At 47.6% G+C, this 23,585-nt stretch overlaps 2 protein-coding genes across 2 annotated transcripts in view; both read left to right on the forward strand.

Annotated features, from left to right (window-relative positions):
- The window catches only part of LAMB4 (laminin subunit beta 4), a 43,120-nt gene extending 41,788 nt beyond the window's left edge, over nt 1-1,332 (forward strand). Inside the window, exon 34 of the mRNA XM_074144621.1 lies at nt 1,193-1,332. Within this exon, the coding sequence (XP_074000722.1) occupies nt 1,193-1,332 (140 nt within the window). The remainder of the gene's footprint in view (nt 1-1,192) is intronic.
- A 4,733-nt stretch (nt 1,333-6,065) lies between these two features.
- Nucleotides 6,066-23,585, forward strand: part of LAMB1 (laminin subunit beta 1) — a 49,276-nt gene continuing 31,756 nt past the window's right edge. The window contains exons 1-13 of the mRNA XM_074144624.1: nt 6,066-6,261; nt 6,409-6,578; nt 8,921-9,056; nt 11,063-11,136; nt 13,047-13,235; nt 13,346-13,409; nt 14,943-15,145; nt 16,466-16,586; nt 16,767-16,955; nt 17,328-17,507; nt 17,920-18,032; nt 19,025-19,104; nt 21,664-21,799. Of these exons, the coding sequence (XP_074000725.1) occupies nt 6,225-6,261; nt 6,409-6,578; nt 8,921-9,056; nt 11,063-11,136; nt 13,047-13,235; nt 13,346-13,409; nt 14,943-15,145; nt 16,466-16,586; nt 16,767-16,955; nt 17,328-17,507; nt 17,920-18,032; nt 19,025-19,104; nt 21,664-21,799 (1,692 nt within the window). The 5' untranslated portion in view covers nt 6,066-6,224. The remainder of the gene's footprint in view (nt 6,262-6,408; nt 6,579-8,920; nt 9,057-11,062; nt 11,137-13,046; nt 13,236-13,345; nt 13,410-14,942; nt 15,146-16,465; nt 16,587-16,766; nt 16,956-17,327; nt 17,508-17,919; nt 18,033-19,024; nt 19,105-21,663; nt 21,800-23,585) is intronic.

Here is a 23,585-nt window from a genome sequence, read left to right on the forward strand (position 1 = left end):
TGAATTTATTTGGCTTATGTACTTTTTCTGATATAAATTGGTTGCTATAAGCAGAGTTTAAGAAATGTCCACACAGGGTCTTGCAGTGATTTGATTCAGACAGTTTAAAAACTGTCTGAAGTTTTTAGAAGTGCAAAATCTGCATAAAATGTGGCTGTAGATTCATCTGGAAGCCTTTACTTATTCACTTGCTTTGGGCATTTGGACCTTAAATCTTTCCTCTGTGTTCTGTCTTTTCTTACACTACCTAAGTGATGGCTTGTGTTATAGAGCTGCAGGGTAGCTGTTTTCCATCAGTCCACACTTGTTCCCCTTCTGGCATTATCTCTGAGCAATGGCAGAACAAACCAGGTACAAATACTGGCTTGTGGACACTGAGGCTGACGTGCCCTGGACCTGCGGGGTTGTGGCCGGGTGGCAGAGGGGTCATGGGCAGCAGAGACCACAGCTGCTGCGGCCATACCAGCACTGGTCCTCACACAGACCCCCAGGTGGGTTTAGAGGGTCACCAAAAAGGAAGAGCACATATCATGTAATTGCACACAGGGAACCTAATTCTTCTTGTAGATTCCCACTGGGAATCCTTGGGCCTAGGATCCTGCCAGGCTTGAAGTCTGAAAATACTGTGTAACATCAGCAAATCTGAAACAGAAACAGGAGCAAATTCTTCAGGATCCAATTTCAAGCATATACCTTCAGGAGAAGCATTAAGAGCATCCCAGTCACTCCAAATGCCCAGATGATAAGTGCGTTGGAAACAGGCAGTGAATAATGTGGTTTTGACCCATTACCAGTATGTTTACATTGGGGGAGCTTCACAGGGACTAGCAGAAAACATTCCTGTAAACATGGGAGACCTAAGCCCACTATGCCTGAATTGTCTAGGCTTTACACACATCGGTGGACACACTGTTCCTTTGAGTGTTTCCATTTAAACCAACTCCTTTAAGAGCTCTGTGTCCTGCCCCGTCCCAGCTGATGGACAAAAAGCACACGCTGAGAAACTGATTTCTTTAAGGCTGTCACGTTTCTCTTGCTATCTGGAAGCCATACTTTCCCATCCACTTGCATATATAACATTCCCCATTTGAAATGGGCTTATTGGTTCTAAAACTGCTGGGAAGAGAAATGCTGTTAATCCCTGGATTTTACTTACACAAGAAATATTAACATCACTGCATGTCTCTTCCAGATTTGGAGAAGAAGCTTCAGGACCTGAATCAAACCAAACAAGACAAGGCAGAGCAACTCAGACAACTAGAGGAACAAGTGATAGCCATTAAAAATGAAATCACAGAGCAGGAAAGCAAGTATGCAACATGCAAAAGTTAAGATTTGAACAGACCATCAGGTAAAATGCAACTGAAGTCTCCATGCTTACCATCTCCTGAGCTTCCTGGCACATTTACAGAGGAGGGTTGTCCTCTGTAAATACATCTGAAGGTGCTCATAGTAGCTTGGCACAGTGAATAATGTAATTTTCTCTTGGTTTTTTGTCCAGTTGAGTTTATATGGAAATAGCAAATACCGTTTAATAAATCAGCTGATTGCCTAATCAGGATGTAATCTTCGAGGGAGCTCTTGAATACGCTCCTGTGCACAGCCTAGGGCTTCTTGCTGTAGGAGGCTGGAAATGCAAAAGGAGGATCGCTGAGGGAGCTCCCAACACCCTGTGTCTTCTGCTGAACCCTTCAGTAACCTGTGGCTGTGCCTTGACCCTGCACAGACTGGAATGGGGCAATGCAGATGAAGGGCTGAGGCTTCTGTAGCCATCCCTGCTGACAACCAGAAGCATCCCCAGGGTACCATCACTCCTCCATCCCCATCTCTTCACTGAGACAGAGCAGGGGGGGCACTAGGAACCCCTGACCATGTGGGGGTCCCCCTACATTCACTGAAAATGCACAGCGATGGGCAGGCAGTACCTCCATGCAGTGCTGGGCCATTAGGGGTGGGCGACAGGGAGCCAATTCCCCAGTGCCCACTGGATGGCAGTGCACAAATGCTTAATGCTGAAAACAACTTCAAAATCACTTCTTTGTCAATGCCCCTCCTGCAATGCCTGTTTTTCTTATAAGGGGTTTCCTACACTTTTCACTAACGCAACCAACAACTGAAGAATAACTCCAGCTCTTAGGTTTAAGCAGTGAGCCTAAAGTGCCACAAATGTTGAAAAGCAGTTTCTTCAGCTCTTCTCCCACATGCAACACTTCCCAGAAGTCAGAGTTCACTCAGCAGTTTCTTGTAGCCATAAAGAACACAGGAATTGTCCTAAATTTTAGTTTATAACTCCTTTTTTAAAATATATATAAAGAAGGAGACTGGGGCTAAGCAAATGCTACAGAAGGGCTAGAGTTTTAAAAAGGCTAGAGTTTTAAAAAGACTGAAGGGAGCTACGCCTCGGTTTCAAAATCCCACCCTTGGTACACATACTCCTGCAGGACACTGAACAGACTCACGATGGCTTTTTCTCAGTTAAAACCAGTCGTGTCATTCCCGGCTGGACTGTCCCACAGTGAGCATCCATCATGGACTTCATTCAGCTGTGTGAGGAGCCCAGCGCTGCTTCAGAACTCTGATGGAGCCCAGGCCACGTCTGTAAAACAAGGAATGCAGGAACACAAGGCTCTCAGCGTTTACCCATCCTCATGCCAGCAGCACCCTTAAAACAATCCTTATCTAAAAGCAAGCATTGTTTCGATCCAACAGAGATAAACCCTCCAGAGTTCTCATTCTGTGTTTAGGAGAGCTGAAGTAGTATTTGTATGCAGTGGGGGGCTTGGGTGGGAACTGCTGGCACACATGAGATTTCAGAGATATTTCTCTAACTCAAACCAGCTGTGCTCCAGGGCAATGTGCAACATGCATCACCCATATAATAGCTCCTATTGTGAAAACGATGGCATCAAATTATAAATTCGATATAATCTAACAAAGAAACCTGTATTCAGGTATGCACGTAATTTGCGGTTTAGCTTTTTCTGAATTTTAGCACCTTAAAAAAATCTTCGGTGAGGCTTCTTTAAAGTTACTAGGCTGTAATCAGATGAGTGTATTTAGATTGACTTTGCCATAATGAAATGGAGCATCTCTGTTTAACTCGGAGCACACAACTCACCCAGCGGCTCACACGTGGCTCTCCAGGTAACGCAGGATTTCCTGCAGGTTTCAATGCAGCCCCGCTGCGCTGCACCTGAAACAGGCAAACTGAAGCACTTAGATGGAAATTCCCAATTGCACATAAGCCAAAAGTATTTCATTCATGGCTTTAAAAATCTGAATTCACAAGCAGAAAGTTGAAAGAGAACTTCCTCCTAAAATCCACTGTTGGCTGTGAGCATTGCCATATGGCTTTCGACAAGCCACGAGGATGAGAAGTCTGTAAACACAAGGCAGTTAAAGAGGAGAGGGGAGATGTATTGGGGTGGGGGGGAACAGAAATCGCTGGAAGAAAAACGGAAACAGGAAAAAGAAAGTCAGCGTGGAGTCTAACCTCCCCTGCCCTCCTCCAAGCATGCTCAGACACACAAAGCGAGCAGACCTGATGGGACCAGCAGCTACAGAACACCAAATCCACCCTGTGACAGCTTCTGAGGTTTACAACTGTGCAGCGTTCCCCATTGGAAGCGGCACAAAATTAAAGTTTTTTTGCAAAATTGATTTGTGGGAAAATGCTGTATCTGGATCAAAAATGCCTATTTTCAGTTCCCCCTGGCCTTCTTTGTTGCGGGCAGAAGTGGCTTCAGAAAACTTTCTTGAAAAAAAAAAACTGAAATTAGTGTCTTGCTGTAGAGCATTTTGACTTCAACTTCATCAATCAAAATGCAAACAACATTTAACCAAACAACACTTAACCAAATATAATCAAAGATATATTTAATAAAAAATAATCTCATCAGCTTTATTTGCTAGGCATTCCACCACTGCAGGGTTATAAGCAAATGAGTGATCAAGTGTGTCCCACTGAGGTCGAGTTCTGAAATTTGGTTCTTTGAGAAGACCCAGCACAAACACAGACACCCCAGGACTGTAAAGCCTCTTCACCAACCACAAGGACAGGACACAATGCAAAACTGAATTTTTACCATCTGAAGAATCAAATTAAAAAACTCCCACTCACTATTGCTCATGAGCACTGCAGAGAGAGACGGACACAAACAAGTTCCCTGCACCTTATTACCCGCATGGTGAATGCCGGGGGTTTTGGCTACCTCTGAAAGGTGACCGTGGTTACGGGTGATGGCCACCCAGGTCTGTGGCTACAACTCCAACTCAATCCTTGATGCCACACAGCAGGGTGACCCCCAGGTGCATTGTCACACCATCCTCGGCAAGGCAGGAAGGAGCCTAACCACAGTGGCAAGGAGCTCCAGAGGGCAACTTTAGCCCATTTTAGGTTTAGGGGAGGATATGACTTCTACAAGGCTATGGAACAGGGAAAAAAAAAAAGGAAAAAAAAGAAAAAAAAAAAGAGAGAAAACATCCATGCAAATTGAAAAAACACAGGATGGAAAAAAATCTAGTGGCAATGAAACACTCTGTCCTTGCAAAGTAACACATGGAGTGATGCTGCTGCCCATCTGCCACAGACTGGAGGAGTTTCTAACCGCAGCAGAGTGAAACATTTTCTGTTAGTGGGACAAAATGTTTGTTGTACTGAAGCTTAAAAACAAAGCCGTGCAGTGATTTACATGACAGGATTGTGAAACTGAATTAGTTTTGTGAATTTGGATGACCACACTGCAGAAGAGGTTTAGAATTACAATACCTGCCCTGTCAGCTTAAAACGGTTTAATTTCCTGGATATCTTTAATGAAACAGCCCCACGAGTTCTTCAGTTTGGAGTGCTGGGTTACATTTCAGACCTGGTGTTTAACCTTTAGGGCAAGTCACTTGGTATCTCTCTGTTTCTGCTTATCCATCTGTAAAATGAGAACGAACATATTTACCTTGCCTCGGCAGGGTTTGCCGGGACAGACAGACCGTTTCCGCTCCGGCACTGCAAATACCGAGGGCAAGGTGTTCTTGAGGGACAGCAGTACCTGGTGAAGATTTACACCAGTATACGTGTTTACACGTGCACAAGCAAAACGTGGGGATATAAACCCAGACATCCATCCCACCCTGTGCTGCACTCTTCAAATATGTTCGTCCTTCGAACGCCTGCTCCTCGGCGTTTATTTACCAGTAAACCTTTCCCCTGGGTGCCGAGGAGATTCTGCTGCTGGCAGATGAACCCCGGTTTCCCCCGGCAGAGCCCAGGGAACCAAAGTGGGAGGCTGGGAGTGCAGGGGCAGCTCCAGCGCAGCCATTCATCCCTCGCAGCCACCCCTGGGAAGGCAGCAGCACCACATGCTCCCAGCTAAGGAGAAACAGACTGGCAGCATCCGGACTGGGCTTGATGGGCCTCTCTGCCCTCACCAGGTCAGACCCAGCCGTGCATGGCAGCATGGACGCCATCCCCAGGAATGGCACTCCCGAGCCACCTGAGTCGGCACCACAGCACCAGGTGATTCGGAGCCGCTGAGCATCACACGCAATGGCGGCCAACCCCCTGGTCCTTCGCTGGGTTCTGGGCCTTGCCGCGTGGGTATGCTCCATCCACCATCCATCCCTTCCGCCCAGCCCCACCAGCACCCCCGGCAGAGGGCAGGATTGGGTCAAAAACCCCATTCCCACATCGTTGCCCCACAGACGGGGGCACGGAGAGGGGTTGCCCCATCGGTGATCCTCCCCTCCCCCGGCCTCCGATTGCTGCCCCCTGCCCAAAGCTGGGGAGCAGTGGGGAGGGCACGACCTGTCCTGGCGGGGGGCTTGCAGTCCCCCCGCTTCCCGCCTCGGGGCTCCCCGGTTGCAGCGGGGAGGGCGTCCTCCTCCCCTGCCCGCCGCCGGGCCGCTCTCCCCAGCCCCCCACCCCGCCTGGGCTGCCCTTCCTCGACAGCAGCCGCTCCTCCGCTCCCTCCCCCGGACCCGGCGCTGCGGCAGCCCCGGGGCGGGGGGCCGGAGCGGGAGGGGCGGCCTGGGCCGGCCCGGCCCCGCGGGGGCGGCGGGGCGGAGGAGGAGGAGGGCCGGGGGGCGCCCGGCGGTGCGGAGCCGCTCCCCGGGAGCGGTGAGAAGCTGCGGCGCCTGCGTGGAGCAGCCGGAGCAACAGCTTTCGGCGGCGGCGTGGAGGTCCCGTCCTGTCCCGTCCCGTCGCGTCCCGTCCCGTCCCGCCGGTGCCCGCCATGGGCCGCCTCCCGCTGTACCTCTGCTGCTGCCTCGGTAACTCCCGCCCCGGTCCCGCCGCCGTCGGGGCACGGCGGGCTGGGCGAGCCCCCGCGGCTCCCGCCGGGGCTGCTCGCGGCGCCCAGCCTGGCCGCAGCTTCTCTCTCATCTCTCTCATTCCTCTCTCCCTCCGCGGCCGCGCAGCGCTGTGGTCCGCGGCGGCGCAGGAACCCGAGTACAGCTACGGCTGCGCCGAGGGGAGCTGCTACCCCGCCACCGGCGACCTGCTCATCGGCCGCGCCGCTCGCCTCTCCGCCTCCTCCACCTGCGGCCTCCGCCAGCCCGAGCCCTACTGCATCGTCAGCCACCTCCAGGTGAGCGCCTCGACGGGGGGAGCAGCGCGCCGGGGCACCACGCTTGCCCGCGGGGCTCGGTCCCCGGCGGCGGAGCTGGGCATCACCTCCCGTAGCGGCCCGGGCTGGCGCGGTGGGATAAGCCTCGCGGCGGGTTGTGGGTTCCAGCGGGACAGCGTCGTGCCCCTGTGCGGGACCCCCACGCCCCCCGGGTCCAAGGAACCCCTCGCGGCTTTTGGCATCCGACCCCCCTTTCCTTGTCGATGCTAATGAGGAGGAATGTGCCGCAGTAAGTTCAATTAATATTTTATTTTCAGACTTAGTCGGAGCCGTCTAGACAGCTTCCTGACTGAGAGTGGTCTGTAGGACCCGGATAGTGTTCTGGCCACCGTTCCCCTAATGTAATTACATTTGTGTGGTCTCCAAGTGAAAGGATGCAAATAAGGTTGTCTCTGCACATCTGGTGGAAAACACAAAGCTCGTTACTATTTAAGCCAGAAGCAGCTCACCAGACTTCAAATCTCTGAGACGGAAGGGATGGTGGAGAAGAATGAAGTATCAGTTATAAGTGGAACTCTGAAACTAAGGGGATAATCTCTGGCCGAATTTACTGCAGGGACAATAGGGCCGGATTGTGGCACTTGGAAGGAAAACCACGGGAAGCAGGAGGAGTCCCGCCAGAGGGACTGTAGGACTGGGCCCGCTTGTGCCCTGAAGTTACCAAATCTTTCCCCTCCGCCTTTAGTTTTACTGTACTGCTCTGCCTACTAGAGTTAATACTTGATTTAACATGGGGTTTAGCTTTGCTGGAACATTTTCGGAGTATGTTAGGATTGTCTGTAACGGCATTAGCATCTCTGGTAGAACAAAATAACAAAGGCACTTTGTTGAGTTTTCTTGTCTCAAAAAATGCTGAAGTGCCATAGTAAAAAGCATCATTCCAGAAGCACACGTGTGCACTCTGGTCTTACAGATTCCTGATCTCACGGCTTCAGTTCAGCATTTGGGATGCCCCTGGTTACCTCTGAGCTGTCAGGTGTACTGAGGAAATCGTGGGAAGGTGCTGAGTATCCTCTAAATAACACGGGACTTGGCTGTGCTGAGAGCTTTGCAGGATTGGGCTTTCTAGGATTCAATTTTGGTGGGAGAAGGAGCAAGTTGCGGCATGAGGTGAGGGCTGTGGTGCTGGGGGAGAGAAGCCTGGAGTGGGCAGGAGGGGACATCTTCCCTGGGACCCCTGCTCTTGCCATGCTCTCTGCTGAAGGAGTCTCCAGGGTCTTGTGGGGGGTGAAGTGCTGGGCTTGGGAGGAGCTGTGGAAGCCGAAATTGGTGAAATGGAAAGCCTGTGTGGCGCAGACTGCCAGCTCTCACGTTCTTGACTGATAAAGCACTGCATTTGTCTCCATAAACCCACTGGAGGAGTGATGCCCGTGTAGCATTTGGCAGTGATGAGTTTCTGGTGTGCAGGGGCTCCCTCGCTGCGGTGCGATGAGCTCCTCTCCCTCCTCTGCCCCCTCCAACTGCAAGTTGGTTTCATCAGGAACCTTCCCTTTTGGTTTGGTTTGGTTTGCATCCTACCTTGCAAAATTGGAAAGCAGTGGTTTTAGGCACCAGGACAATGCAAAAATAGCATTTTTTTGTAGTAATAGGATGGGTTTTTGTCCTCCTGGTGAAGAAGCGTACGGCTTTCCCAAGCAGCACATGCCGGACTCGCACCCAACAGGCTTTTTATGGGCACACCTTGCAGTGTGTGCAAACTGGGTTTACGTGGGTTTATTTCACCTTGGGCTTGCAATTCCAGGTGAAGATGCAAGGTAGGAGCTTGACAAGCTGGATTCAGAGTAAAGTTAACCCTGTGCTGAGAGGGCTCAATCACTAAATCACTGATGGCCCCTTGATGTGCGCTGAGCCGCACTGGAGGTGTCCCTAAGGCAGAGAACTTACGTTGCCAAGACAGCTCCCAACAGCCAAGGTTATTTCACACAAGTTGTTGAAAATGCAGTTCTGCACATGTACATTTGTACAGAAGCAATTCAGTGATTTTTTTGTAAATGCTTCCTTTGGTTCTGACTTCTGCTGGAGAATACGTGGGTTGGAAGAAATTTCCTGAGACTGCAATTTCGATTGAAAACATACTTCTCCTAAAAATAAAGTTCATGGAATTCCTGGCATATTTTCCATTTAGCAATTTGCATTAATTCATAAAGGTAAATACGCTTATCATTTCAACAAAAAAATACCTTTGATGACTCCTGCAGGCAAAATGAGTGGAATGTGATGTGGATGGAAAATACTCTTATCTGCAGGAAACAACTATTGCCCCACGGATAAAATCAGTAATGCTGATTATTTTGTTGTTTCAGGAGGACAAAAAATGTTTCATATGTGACTCCGAGAATCCCTTCCACGATACTCTCAATCCTGACAGTCATCGCATTGAAAATGTCGTCACCACGTTCGCTCCGAATCGCCTGAAGCTCTGGTGGCAGTCGGAAAATGGTAGGGGGCTTTGCCCGGGAGCCATTTCCAGGGCTGGGAGCTGCCTTCCCTCCTTTTGTTTTAGGGTACCTGCGGGTTTGCTGTTATCTCTGGCCTGGTGATTACTGCTGTGTGAAGGATCATGCTGTTCAAGGAGGGCTGGTTGCTTTTGTATGCCCTGGAGCAGTTCTTAATCCATAAGGAAGCCGCCTCAGCCCTCCAGGAGTTTTGGAAAGAGCTGTCCCACTGCTTTGCAAGAATCCTTTCCTAAAGAGAAGTTTCCCACACAGGGTCCAGATCTCCCTCATGTTTGGGCAGCGGGAGTGGAGCAGCCTTCCAGGAGTAAATATCCCGGGACGGCGCTGCCAAGGAAGCACCACAGGGCTTCCCCACGCCGCTGGGCTGGAGGCAGGGTGCGGAAGGAGGAGGTTTGGGTGCTGAGCCAGGGGCTGCCGTCCTGCCCGCACACCTCCCGTTTCCTTTCCTGCTCTGGGAGAGCAGAGCCAGGGATATCTAACCCAGAAAGCTGCCTTTTCCCTCCTGGGGTCCCTGAATTCCTGTATCCATGTGCCAAACAGTAAAATGAACACTAGAAGCCAGCTAGTTAAAATGCATGTTAGTTTGGTGGCTTTTTTTTTTTTTTTTTTTTTTTAATCCTTCCTCGGTCCTTTTTTTTTAACTTTTATGGTTATGCTTTTGGCATGCCTTCATACACGAAAAAAGGCATCGAGGTTTCTCAAACAGCAGTCCTACCCTGAAGCCTTAAAGCCAGCTGGACAGGATGGGATTTGTGCAAATGCATTGGCAGTAGCTCTCTTAATATATATGAAAATAATATGGTAATATTTGTAACATTTTTGCTGCCTGGTAAAGAAAGGTTTTCACTAAATCCTTTTTAACCATTTAGATCAGGCCAGCAAGCCGCTTGTCTCCAGCGGCTCTCTACTAGTGTTCCAAATAATTCATGTTTTTTGCAACAGGCTTGGCAGCATTCGCACAGAAAAGTTCTTAGCTCATAAGGTCATGAAAATGTCTTTCAACAATAAAAAACAAATGATTCTTTCTGTCCAATTCATGTTTTCTTCTATTCAGGCATACAGCAGAAGGGGCCATTGCTGCACGCTCCACATGTTACAGCTGGTTGAAAATTTAAGCGCTTTATTGTTTTATTATTTTCATTTCTTACCCTTTCTCCTCTCTGTAAATCTTGATTTTTTTTTTTTTATTTTTAAATTTCTAACTACAGTATAATTAGTATCCAGCTGTTTTGAGAGGTCTTTTCACATGACAAAATAATACTTGCAATTGTTTTTCTTCCTTTCTGTGTAGAGTCCCTGGCTGTAGGTAGTCGTACAGTAGAGTTTGGAAAGCCATTTGCTTCTCCCCAATTTCTTAGCCCTCATGACTGCAAAGCAGGGCTGTGATGGTTGCTTTAGGGGTATTTCAAAACCGGGCGGTAAAGGAACTGTTTCTGCATCCAGATGGACAGGAGAGTCCAGAGGGAGTGAAAAAAGGTGGGAAACAGCCCCCACCAGCCACTGGTGAGATCTGGGGTGTTAGGGCTGCAGGAGCTTGTGCCTCTGTTGCTGCCGGAGGGGCTGCAGTGTGTGAGGACAGCCTGTGGTCGCCACACAGCTCTGGGCTCAGCATCCCCATTGTCCCAGCCTCTGGGTGCTTTGGTGCCAGGATCCAGCCCACAGCAGTCTCCATCCTGACCCGAGATCTAGCGATGTTGGCCATGTTACGCAGTCTGAAGTAACGGCAGTGCAGGCTCACGCTTTGGGTGTAACGTGTTTGGTGCAGGTGATGCACAGGAATCCCCTGTGCAATACACTCTCCAGCAGGTCCTTGGTGTCTCCCCGTACCTCAGGAACGCACTAACCCTCATATCCCTTTTTGACAACAGAGCCAAGTGGCAAAGAAAAGAGTCTCTGCGCCGCTGGAGTGGAGAGCTTTGGCAAAATTTAGTTTTAGAGGCTGGAGGGTGTCCTTGTTTGCTGCACGGCTTCTTTTCTCTGCCCCTGCAGGTCTGGAAAACGTGACTATCCAGCTGAACCTGGAGGCTGAGTTTCATTTCACTCATCTTATTATGACCTTTAAGGTAAGGAAGCTACAGCCTTACCCCAAACCCTAAAACATAAGGAAATGAGGGGTCTCATAGTCCTTCACATTTTTTTTATATTTGGGATTTGGGCATTGTCTGAGCTGTTCTGCATGATTTTTTAGAGATGCCAACCGCTAACTCCTGCTGAAGGAAGGCTGAGTTGTGACTTGTGGCTTGAGTTTTGTTTGAGCTCCAGGGAGGCTGCGCAAGGAGTCATACCGAAGCCAGGATTTGTGCTGGTGTCTCTCTCTGGTGGTTGTGTTCTGGAAGATCATTAGCTAAGTCATATAGTAGCAAGGATTTTTCTTTAAAAAAAAAATAAAAATTGGCCATGGTATCGGTTTTCTTTTGGCAAATGGAAAGGTCTTCAGGAAGAAGGAACATCTGTACACAAAGTGTCTTTGTTTCTTTACAAACAGATGTCTTGGAATGGCAGATTATGTCCTGTACATCCTAAATCGCAGGCAAGCGCTAGTGGCAACCTTCAGCTGCGGTTTCAGGGGCTGCAGTTCCTGCAGGGCTAAATCCCTGCTCTTTGCATGTAGACAAATTAATCTCTTAATTTTTACCCGCAAGCTTTCAAGAAGAGCTGGTTCCTCTTTCCTGTGGTGTTTCCTTGGGTTTCTACCCCTGCCTCAAGGTGGTGGCTGAGGTGGAAGGTGGTCCTTTCTGCCAGGTCCTGGCAGAAAGGTCCTTTCTGGCCAGGTCCTGATGTGGGTGCTGTGGCCATCGTGCCCCGGTGCCACTGGGCTTGGTCTGCCGTCAGGAGGAAGACTTCGGGGAAAGACAGTTTTCATGATGGTTTGTTGACTTTGTTTGTGTGGAAGACATTTGAGCTGCCTCACCTCTGGGTTGCTACATTTTTTGTTGGGTGAGATACCAGCTTGTAAGTTGGGTGATATTTTCAGCCAGGAAGCAGAAAGAAAATTTCTTTCCAGCTGTAACTGAGATGCTTTTGTGCTTGGCTCTGGGAGGGCCTCCTCTCAATACATAAAACTAATGAAGAGACTGTCGGCATTTCTTGGTAGTGCAAGCCCAGTGTTAAATTAGTATCTGCTTTTTGAAAAGCAGCACATCAATTGAAACATTGGATTTTTAGGTCAGAGGGATTGAAAATCTTTTTACAATCTCATTAGCTAGTTGTTCTAGAGTTGATTATGTGTAGGAAAGAAGGGCAGTGGTTTGTGTGAAGTGAATGCAGCCTGCTGGAGTCTGGGCCGGGCCAGCTGGAGAGAGGGTCATTGAGGATTGGGGGAGTCAAATGCAGCAAGAGTGGATGAAGCTGAACCTCTCAATCTCTTTAAAGAAGGTTTTCTTAATGCAGCACAGAGAACAACTGGCACTGGACGGCAGAGACACTGCAAAAGGCAGTGTGTTCAGACGAAGAGAGGTGGGCAATCCCAGGGCTTTTCTGAGCATCAGAGAGAACTCCTCAGCAAGAACTTCTGGGTGTCAGAGCTGGAGGGGAAGCACCATTAGGTCCTTTGCAAAAGATTAGGCAAGGAGGTACAGCAAGGAAGAAGGCTGTGCTGCTTTCCACAAGCAGTGGAAAAAATATTTTTGTCTCTCTAAAGCTGTGCTTTAACCCTCAGTTTTGAGAAAAGATTTGGAATCCAAAAAACGTACAAGTTTGCTTATTTATTATGTCTGTTTAAGCACTCGGCGACTGAGTGCCGTCTTTTTAAAGATGGGTAGTCTGTGGTTTGATCTGTGTTATTTCAAAGATCTGCCTCTGAGCAGAAAGTGGGATATCAGCAGAAAAATATTTCCAATATTTCCAAATATTGGAAATAGTGCAGGGAGAGAGACTAAAATCCAGACATGGATTGCTCACATGTAAAAACACTCAATGTAAATGCAAGTAATAATTAATTAAATAAAATCTCTTTTGGTTTTCTTACCATTAGACGTTCCGTCCTGCTGCAATGTTGATAGAAAGATCATCTGATTTTGGAGAAACGTGGCAAGTCTATAGGTATTTTGCATATGACTGTGAGAGCTCATTTCCTGGGATTTCAACTGGACCCATGAAGAAAGTAGATGATATCATTTGTGATTCCCGATACTCTGACATTGAACCTTCAACGGAGGGAGAGGTCAGAGGGTTTTTTTTTCCAACAGGTTTATTGTATTGACTTTTTCTGTATAAATTCAGATTCTCTTATTTTTAAAGCTGAATCTTTCATTGTACTATTTTTTTCTCCAGGTAATATATCGTGTTTTAGATCCTGCTTTTCGAATTGAAGATCCATACAGTCCAAGAATTCAAAGTATGTATGCAGTTACCTTCCAGGCTTGTTAGAAAAGATTTCTGTACTTATTTGCTTAAAAAAAGAAAAACAAACAAACAGTAAGCCACAAATAAAGCTACTCATTAGCTCTGATAACCGTTTTGAAGTCATACGAATACGTTTGCAGTATGACTTCTTATCCTGACTCAGATAGTGACGTGCTGGGAAATAACAATCAGTATTGTCAACCCAAGTGATTGCTCTTGCATGCATCGCTGTAGTTGGTCCTTTTCTTAATACTTCAGGGGGTTATTTTCATTAAAGACTCTCTCTCCCCAAAATACATGCAGTCACTGAGAGAAACCATAATTGTACAGTATTCAGAAAGCAAAGAAACAGAACTACAATGGTATTTGTATCATTTTGCATTTCTAGCTAAAATCAAGGGGGTTGTGTTTTATTTTTTAGAACATCTGAGTCATGACTTCAGAACAGTTGGCCTTGGTAGCACTGTCTGGCTGGATCACACAGATGTGGTCATAAAACACAAATCACTGTAGCGTTCCTGTATGGTGATGATGATCCAGGAATGCAAAGGTAGAGAGATCCGTTGCTGAGCGTGGCTCAAAGAGAAACCTCGTGGGGCATTTGGCCTGAGTAGGGAACTACAGCGCTTGGCTTAAATTTGACCTCCGATTTAATAGGCATTCTTTTTGGTTCGGGTCCTTCAGTGTAAAACTAACTGGAGCAGAAGAGAATATCTGAAGTAGAAGAGTGTCTGCTAGTTGCTATATCAGCTGAATGTTTGTTTAACCAACATTTTAAAGGAGAAAACCTGCTTTCATGGGCTTGGAGTGCTTTTTCAAGCCTATTCAAGCCTAATTTCAAGGCTATAAGAAATTACACAGGATTCATAATATCAAAGTGAACATGTAGACTGAAGTAATTAATGCAGTATTGTCTTCCCGTGGATTATCCCCCGAGAACTTCTCCTTTGTATTTGGTCAGTGATGGGGTGTTGCTTCTTTCAGCAAAATGTAACTAACTATATTTGCTAGGAAAGTTGGGCATATAAAAAAGAAGAATTATTTGTGTCTTGTTTCCAACTAAGATTTTTGCCAAAAGGCTTGTAACTCTTAAAGCTCCTGGTCTGCTTGTCAGCAGTTCCTTAATATCAGTTCTTTGCCCATGTTACATATTAAAGCCCCAGAGAACTAGTGTCTTTTGGGTAGTACTGTTGTGTGTGCCTTTAATATTTGTGTTTGTGCCTGTGTATGTCTACAATAAAATAGATGAGTATTTTTAATTGAGCTTATAACTTATACTGTGATCAAACTGTAGTAAAAGAATGATTTTTTTTTTTTTTTGATTTTTTTTTTTTAATTTGGCAGTACGAATTGATGTGATGTGTAGTGTGTAAGTGCTGAAATTAAATCTGATCTAATCTGCCCGTAGGAAGTGTGCTTGGGAAGTCGCTTCTGGCTTCCTCCCATTCAATACAATATCTGGTAAATAATTCCAAAATGGGACTTAGGGTTTATTTTTTTTTGTTTTTTTTGGTGTCCCCTGCAGACCTATTAAAGATCACAAATCTGAGAGTCAAATTCATCAAGCTGCACACGCTGGGAGATAATCTCTTGGACTCTAGGATGGAGATCAGAGAGAAGTACTACTATGCCATCTATGACATGGTTGTTCGCGGGAACTGCTTCTGCTACGGACACGCCAGCGAGTGCGCGCCAGTGGATGGCTTCAATGAAGAAGTGGAAGGAATGGTAAATGTTCACACTTTTCTGCATAGAGCTGTTCCTCTCTGTGCCTCTTTTAGGTGATTTAAACACAAATTTAAAGGTTACACACTGCCCCTTCACTCCTCACCCTTAGTTTTCAAACAAGAAAACCATTAAAACTATTCTCCCTCAGCAAACATATCTGTCATTATTAGTGTTAATCAAGCACAGAGAGCTCAGATTAGGTGAAAATTGTTTTAGCATTCCTTTTCTAATTATGTTAAAAAGCTGATGAAATTAAAAGGCGGGAATGCAGAAAGGGAGTGTAACCATATGAGGCCAGCGATAGGGCCTGTGTGTCGACTTGGTTACCCTTAAATTGGAGTGAACAGACGCATCAAAGGATGGAACACCTTTGTGAATCAAAGATGACCTGTGTTTGTATCAGTCATTGTCAGCTGATTAGTGGAAGCTGTAGCCCTAATTCACAACACGCTCAGAAGGAAAATGCTGCTGCCTGTGGTACGCTGCTCTGCAAATGCCACATCCCTTCTGGGTTCTGGTTTTCCCCATGATTTTTGCATGACAAGCAGTAATAGCACCCCTGTTAATGAGTGAGTTATTAACTGGATGAAAATGTGGAGCCCTACGGGGAGGTTGTGGAGGTTGTCCAGGGGCTGCAGGATGCCGGTGAGCGGGTACGCTCCGTTGCCCTGCACTTTCGGTCAGTGTCTCCACCCAAGCAGCAGCAAGACTGGCTTTACCACTTTGCTTTTAAAGTGATGGCTCCGGTGCTGGTAGTTCCCATCGTCTATGGCAGCAGCTGTCACACAGTCACTGTTGGTCTGCTTAGCACCTGTTCTCTATGTGTAGAAGGCAAAGTCTGGGGTTGATGGATAAAACCCATCCAAACTGTCTGTTATCTTTGCTTTGTGAACCAAGGTAGGACTGGAAATAAGGCGCTGGGCTACTGTGCTGATACAGCTAGATGCATGTTAATAGCTAATTAACAGCTAATACACAGCTTTTAGGTCTAAGAGGCTTTTGTGATTATTGAGATGGAACTGTGCTCTCCTTGTTTGTGTCTGAAAGTGTTTATTCAGACATTAGTCCCAGTAAGGAAAGAAGGACAAATTAGTATAAGGACATTCTTACCTTGGCAGGTAAAAGATGTTTCTGTGGCCCTTCATGTCTTCATATGTGCGGTTACATGCATTAAAGTCTCCAAAAGTATATCCATTATGTACTAGCTATATTTTGCATTAATTAGAGCATGGTTTTTTTTTCCCCTTCCTCTTTTATAACCAACTATATAACTATATTCCTCTTTTTTTTTTTTTTTCTTTTTTTTTTTTTTAATGACAGGTCCACGGGCACTGCATGTGCAGACATAATACCAAAGGGTTAAACTGTGAGCAGTGTTTGGATTTTTACCATGATTTACCCTGGCGACCTGCTGAAGGCCGCAATAGTAACGCATGCAAAAGTGAGTTTGAGTAAAATGCAGGACTGGAGTCTGGTGTGAGTGTTACATGCTGTCACTTGGGAACGTGTGACAATACATAAAGTCCTGCATGTTCTTTGGTTGACTTTGGTGTGTCTTTTCTGCAGATTTGTGTCTTCCCCTGGGACCAGACTCTTACTTTGCTTTCTGTCTCTGTCACAGAGTGCAACTGCAATGGCCACTCCAGCCAGTGCCACTTTGACATGGCTGTGTACATGACAACAGGGAACACCAGCGGGGGAGTGTGTGACGACTGCCAGCACAACACTGCAGGACGCAACTGCGAGCAGTGCAAGCCCTTCTATTTCCAGCACCCGGAGAGAGATCTGCGGGATCCCGACGTCTGTGAGCGTAAGTGCAGCCCTGCTCCTTGGGGTGGGAATGGCCGTGTCATCCTGGCCATGGCCCCCTGGGGCTTTCCCTGGAGAATTTAGCATTTACTTGCTTTCTTTTGGCCAGTGCTGTGCTCCAGAATAAAGATCGTTGAGGGAAGGTGGTTGTCTTGCAGTCTTGCAGGTCTTGAGTGTGCCTGGCTGGGTTTTGTTTTCTCTTCAAGAATCTGGAAATTTATCAGATCATTATGTGTTCAACTCATGTCATGTCTAATACTTGCAGGAATGCTACGCTCACTCTACACAGCAGCTCATTTTAAATAATTCAGTGTGATACTTGGCCTTTTCTTTTGTAGCAGTTAATAAAACACGCATGATGCTTCCTTCTTAGCTTGCAACTGTGACCCAGCTGGCTCCCAGAATGGTGGCATCTGCGATCGCTACACCGATTTCTCCACTGGCCTCATTGCTGGACAATGTCGTTGTAAATCATTTGTTGAAGGGGAGCGTTGTGACCTCTGCAAAGAAGGTTTCTATGGCCTGAGTGCCGATGACCCAGAGGGTTGTCAGTGTGAGTAAAAACATATGTTCCTTTATGTGTGATCAAAAGCTCTTTGAGGAGCTGTTAGAGCTGGGACAAGTTGGTTTCTGGGGTGCTTTTTTTCCTTTGTTTCATCTTTTTGCTAAAGGAAGAACATTTGTGTAGATTTGCTGTAGCTTGGAGTCCACCCTTAAAACTCAGTTCCCCAGCTGATCCTTACAGTGTATTCAGTGGAAATAGAAGAATCATCCTTATTTATTTTTAATTATAAGTCTCTAAGCCAGGGAAATTTTACTGGGATGGGTGGTGGGCAAAGTTTGTAATTAATCTCTGTCCAGGGGAATTCAGGGGAAGCTTTAATGTAAATACGCGAATTGGACACTGTCTAAATTGTAACTCCAATCCCATGTTTTGACCTGCCTGTTTGTATTTCCCAATCCAGCTTGTGCGTGTAATCCGCTGGGTACCCATCCTGGGGGGAATCCTTGTGATTCGGAGACAGGAAACTGCTATTGTAAGCGCCTGGTGACAGGAAAGCAGTGCAATCACTGCCTGGTAAGTAGCTTACCGTAAAATAAATTAGGAGGTGCTGGTGTGAGGGAGGTTGGCGTGCGGAAAGCATGGAACAAGGTGCTGGCCACTGTCTCTGACTGCCTGTGACCCAGTGCCTGGTGTTCGGGCTGGAGCGGGCACCTCAGGATGTTGGGAGCTGTGAGGCATGCTGTGGTTACAGGGAGCTGGGAAGCATGTTAAGACAGACAAGAGGCATCCAGATTAATTTCCAGAACCATAAAGAGTGAGACGTTAGGATACCTGAGTAGTTGCTCTGTGAAAATGAGGCATCTGGGGCAGTTTGTCTGGAGTCCTCACTGAGGCAAAAGACAAAGTGGTCAGAGAAGCAGTGTTAGCAAAAAAATTGCTTTCTATACAGGCCATTATTTTAGGCAGGAATTATTTCATATGCATACATTTCCATATAGTGTTTATGCATGCTGGAGTGTTATAGAAACACCCTGTCAGATAGCTGAATGTCTTTTGTATACACACTGACAGGCTGTCTTATCTAACTGAACTACATGGAGAAGCTAAACAAGTCTGTCTTATCTGGCCAACAAGAAAATTGCAGAGTAGCAGCCCTGCAAGGGCAGCGCCCTGCACAAAGCCCCACCACTGCACACGCTTCTCTCTGCTGTGGTATGATCTACTGGGCTGTGATTTTCCAAGTCTTTCATGAGTTGGGAGCCCAAACTGGTGTAAATAGTGTGGTAGGAGTGAGGTCTCTGTGCTTGGGGTCTCCTGAGTCTTGCTTTTAAAGCTAGGCAGAAAGATGCAGTTTTTTGTCAAGCCCTTGAGATGGTCAACAGGGTGGAGCAGGTGGGGAGGTTGTGTTGGTGGTTATGGGGGTAGATCCACAACCAGGAGAGCAGGATTCATGGGTTGGGGGGCAGTCTGGGGTAGCTTATGCTGAGTATTTTAAAATGTGCCTTTGGCATAGATGGGGTTAAATCAGCACCGGGTTACAGCACTGGTGATGTTTCCTCCTGCAGCCCGAGCACTGGGGCCTGAGCAATGACATGGATGGATGTCGGCCCTGCGACTGCGACCAGGGAGGAGCGCTGAACAACAAGTGAGTCTCAGCCCCGTTACTCTCCTGTAACTCACTGTATTCACCCCAGCGAGTTTGGCTTCATTTCCAGCAATATCCAGGGCTCAGTGTGCTCTGGAGGAGGATGTTTGGGACTGTCTTTTTGCTCCAGAAAGTGGTAGGTCTTGACTGCAACAGGAGGTGACAGAGACATCCGTGTCTTTTCCACGCTGAACAGCTTCGGTTTGTGCCACCAGGGCAGGTGAACACGTAAAACTGTTCTTAGTGTAGCTTTGCCTTTGGTCAGCCAGGGTAGGAGCCAGCCATGGGCTGAGCTCTGCCTTGGCTGTCGCCTGGGGTATGGTCCTTGTCAAAGCTTTGCTCTCACAGGATCAAAGCAGGAATCAGGCAGTGACATGAGCCATCAGACTGGTTCTTGGTTTGCTCCCGAACTGGCCCTTTGGCCAGTCTGTCTGTCCATCAGTGCTGGGGAAAGTGCGCTAGCTGCATGGTACTGCTGTGTTGTCCCAGTGGCACTGCATGGGGTGAGACATGGACCTGGAAGTGCCCATTGGGTAGGGGGAGGTTTTTCAGAGAAAAGTGTAGGTTTTGAAGATGCACCCATCTGCAAGAGCATGGAAACTTCTGGCTTAAATGCCTGGTCAGAGGGGTGCTGGGTAGCCAGACTGCTCTTCCGACCAGAGAAGTTTTCTGTGTGTGTCTGACCCCAGGCTTTTCAACACCAGCATGTTCCTTTGCTCTCTTTCCCTCGCCCACCCCCCCTTCCCTTCACAAACCCTTTGAAACATCCTGCTTTTGTCTAAAGCCACAGAAGTTTCCCAAGGGGATGGACAAACTGTTTCCCATTGGAGCCCGTGGGACCAGACCGGGGGAGTTTGGGACTGGTCCTGCTGTGATTCCTGTAGGTTGTTACAGTCCGTGGACACCCCATCTGTGGCAGGGATCACCGTGGGAATGTCCCGTGGGCTGTCTCTTCCCTCCTCTCCCAAGTGAATTATTACCCCTCAGCAGACACCGGTGTGGTCATTAGTGATTATTTACTCCTCCATGCTCGCTCTCCCTGCCTGCGGATCAGTTACACCGCACAGCTCATAACGACTCCCCCAGCACAGCCGCTTCCAGGAGTTTGGGGTACAGCTTGCCTACAGCCTGTTTCCCATGCGTGGAGCCCAGCGATTGCAAAATCACAGCAGGGAGCAGCTGTGCTTTCCTCCGGCCGCAGGAGAACTGCGAAGCCCAGCTCCAGCTCCCGGCTTCGCTCTCTAATATCAGCGGAAAGGGAGAGCTTCGGCCTCCCCAGGGCTCCTCTCCTCAGCTGCTGAATTGCTGCCTCCTGGCTCCTGTTCAGGGTGTGGGATGCAGCACCTGGGGCAGTTGCACCTCTCCCAAAATTCATCCCCGCCACTGCGCTGTAATCTGGGTGGTGGAGTCATCGCCATTGCCTGAGGGGAAGCTTCCCGAAGGGGGGCTTCCCGAAGGGGAAGCTTCCCCTTCTGGGGCAGTGAGGGCACTTCTGGCATCTCAAAGTGAACATTTAAGTGAATCTTTGCAATTTCAAAAAATTATTTTGGTTAAAAATTACTCTTAGAATGTGGGCTTGAGAAGCCTGGGGATTTTGTGTGAAAATTGGAGGGGTTTGACTTTAGAAAATGTTTCTAAATTCAACTTGAATTTAAAGAAAATAGTCTTTTGGTGGGCCAAAAAACTTTCCTATGAAAAAGTGTGAACAGGCACATGCAAAAATACAACCTGCCCAAGGGTTCTTCATAGACAGGGTGGAGTCCCTGGGGACAATAACACCACCAAAAGGCTGCTTAGGGATAGAGCCATATTGAGAAAAGAAAACGGCTCATTATGAAGGAAGTGGAGCTGCTGTATGGCACCCTGGACAGACCACCTGCTTTCCCCAGTGATGGTTCTGTCTGTCCCATGTATTTGGCTGTGTCCATCTTACTCTAAAGCAGGCAGGAATAGTTTTCCCCTGTTGAGAGCTGCTGGTGGGTGACCTCTCAGGATGTGCTTTGCAGCATACGAGGGCGGCTTGACGTCCCAGGGCATGCGGGGTCATGCGTGTTCTTGCTCTGCCTGATCCTGTACAAAAAGATACGCTGCTTGCACGGCCTGCCAGCCTGGAGCCGAAGACTGCCCTCGGCTTGAGGACAGACATGCCTCTTGGCTATGTCTGTGGTAGCAAGTGAAGCTCTCCCAGGACGGCTCTCTGGCCCCAGGGAACTGCCTGCACCCGTAGCATGAAATCCTCTCACCGCCCAAACAGAGGAAACCGCATTCAAAGTGTTTACTGGAAATGGTCCCTGGCCTCTGCTCGCTCCCAGCCTGAGCCTAGGAGTTGTCTGGGAGGATGATAGTTGGGTTGAGCCAAGACTGTGCCCTGAACCACGCTGCCCTTTTAGCAGTGCAGATGGTCCAGCTGCAAAGCCCAAGAACATCTTGTGTCTAGAGGCAGCTGTGTCCAGAAGTGCTTCTCCTCCTTGCCACTTAAAACGTCAAAGCTGGAACTGGTTCTAGCTGTGCCTTGCCATAGCCAAAATATGTTGTAAATTCACTGCTCTTCCATTTTAGCTGCTCAAGTGAATCTGGCCAATGTGAGTGCCGGCCCCACATGTTTGGACGTCAGTGTAACCAGGTGGAGCCTGGCTATTACTTCATTTCGCTCGATCATTACATCTACGAGGCGGAGGAAGCCAACTTGGGTCCTGTGAGTAGCAGTTTTAGTGGGCTGGTGTGTCTGGACAGCTGTGGGAAAGTTGTTTCACCATTTGAGTGTTGGAAGGGTCTGTTTTATACCCTGAGTGTTTTACAATTAAAATGTGGAAAACACAGGACTGAATTGAAAACTGTTAACCTGTAGCTGTTCAATCTAGTATCGATAAATAATGTAGTAATTTAGGGGGGGAAACTGCCATTTTCCTTTATAAAACCTGTTTTTGTTCATGAGTGTACAGCTTGTTTCCTGTCAGCATCCCTTTCGGTACCCCACTGCGTATGCGCCCACTGCACCCGCTTCCTCCCCTCTTATCTCGAGAGCGGTGGGACACCGACACTGGCTCTTCTCTTTGGTGCCACTGAAACCAGGAGAGAACAAAGCCCGCATTTAAGCACATTGCCATGGCTTTTAGAGTTTCTGTACATCAGTAACATTTCTTTTATTAATGACTAACCCCATGGTTGATTGTGTAAAAAACTGTTTTTGTAGGCGAGGTTGCCTCTAGGTTGTTTAGCCCGCTGGTGTGGTACATCAGGGTTTCTGGCTCTTTCTGTTCACCACTGCACAGCCTTGCTTTTAATTCATTAACAGCAGCTAGATGATTACATCAATTATTTTTGCCTCCAGCAAGGAGTCAGGGAGGTGAGATAATGGTTTTTCTAAAGCAGCAGATCCTTGTCTGCCTACAATTGGGGCACTTTGTCCTAATTTATTTATTTCAGGCAAAATGCTGCCATTTGCCAATTCCAGCCAAAGCAGAGGATTTTTGCTGTTAGGTAAGGGCTGCTAGAAGGGCTTTTTAAAGCAAAGATTTTAAATAGCAAGAGGACATGTTATGTTGGACGGATACTTGTTAAAGATGCTCATCTGACTAGTAGGGTTGAAGAAAAAGCAGAGGCATTCAATGTGTTTTTTGCCTCAGTCTTTAATAATACTGATAGACCTTGGGCTGCCCAGTCCCCTGAGTCAGAGGACCACGAGTGTAGGAACAGTGACTTTCCATTTGTGGACAATGAAATTGTAAGAACCAGCTGTATCAGCTGAATGTTCACAAGTCCATGGAGCCTGATGGGATTCATCCCAGAGTACTGAAGGAGCTAGAGAATGTTACAGCAGGACCCCTCTTGATCATCTACCAAAGGTCTTGAGAGTCTGGGGAGGTCCCTGCTGACTGGAAGCTACCCAGTGTTATTCCCATCTACAAGCAGGGCATGAGGGAAGACCCAGGGAAATACAGAGCTGTTAATCTAACCTCAGTTCCTGGAAAAATTAGGAAGATGACACTGAGTACTATTGAAAGGCCTTTAAAGAATAATGCAATCATCAGGCACAGTCAACGTGGGTTCACAAAGGGAAGAAAGGGAATTTGATATCTTTCTATGATAAGGTCACCTGCCCAGTGGATGAAGGGAAGGCAGTGGATGTAGTTTTTCTGGATTTTAGTAAGGCTTTTGATACTGTCCCTCACAGCATCCTTCTGGATAAGTTGTCCAACTGTGGGATGAGCAGGTACATGGTGTGCTGGGTGAAGAACTGGCTGAAGGGCAGAGCTTAAAGGGTTGTAGTGAATGGGGCTACATCTGGCTGGTGACCGGTCACCAGTGGGTGTTCCTCAGGGCTCCATTCTAGGGCCGGTTCTGTTCAGTATATCAACAATCTGGATGCAGGAGTTGAATGCACCGTAAGCAAATTTGCTGGTAATACCAAACTGGGAGGTGCTGTTGAGTCTACTGAGGGATGAGACGTCTTGCAGAGGGATCTAGATTAGAGCGTTGGG

The sequence above is a fragment of the Numenius arquata genome, chromosome 2 (assembly GCF_964106895.1).
Source record: "Numenius arquata chromosome 2, bNumArq3.hap1.1, whole genome shotgun sequence".
Taxonomy (NCBI): Eukaryota; Metazoa; Chordata; class Aves; order Charadriiformes; family Scolopacidae; genus Numenius; species Numenius arquata.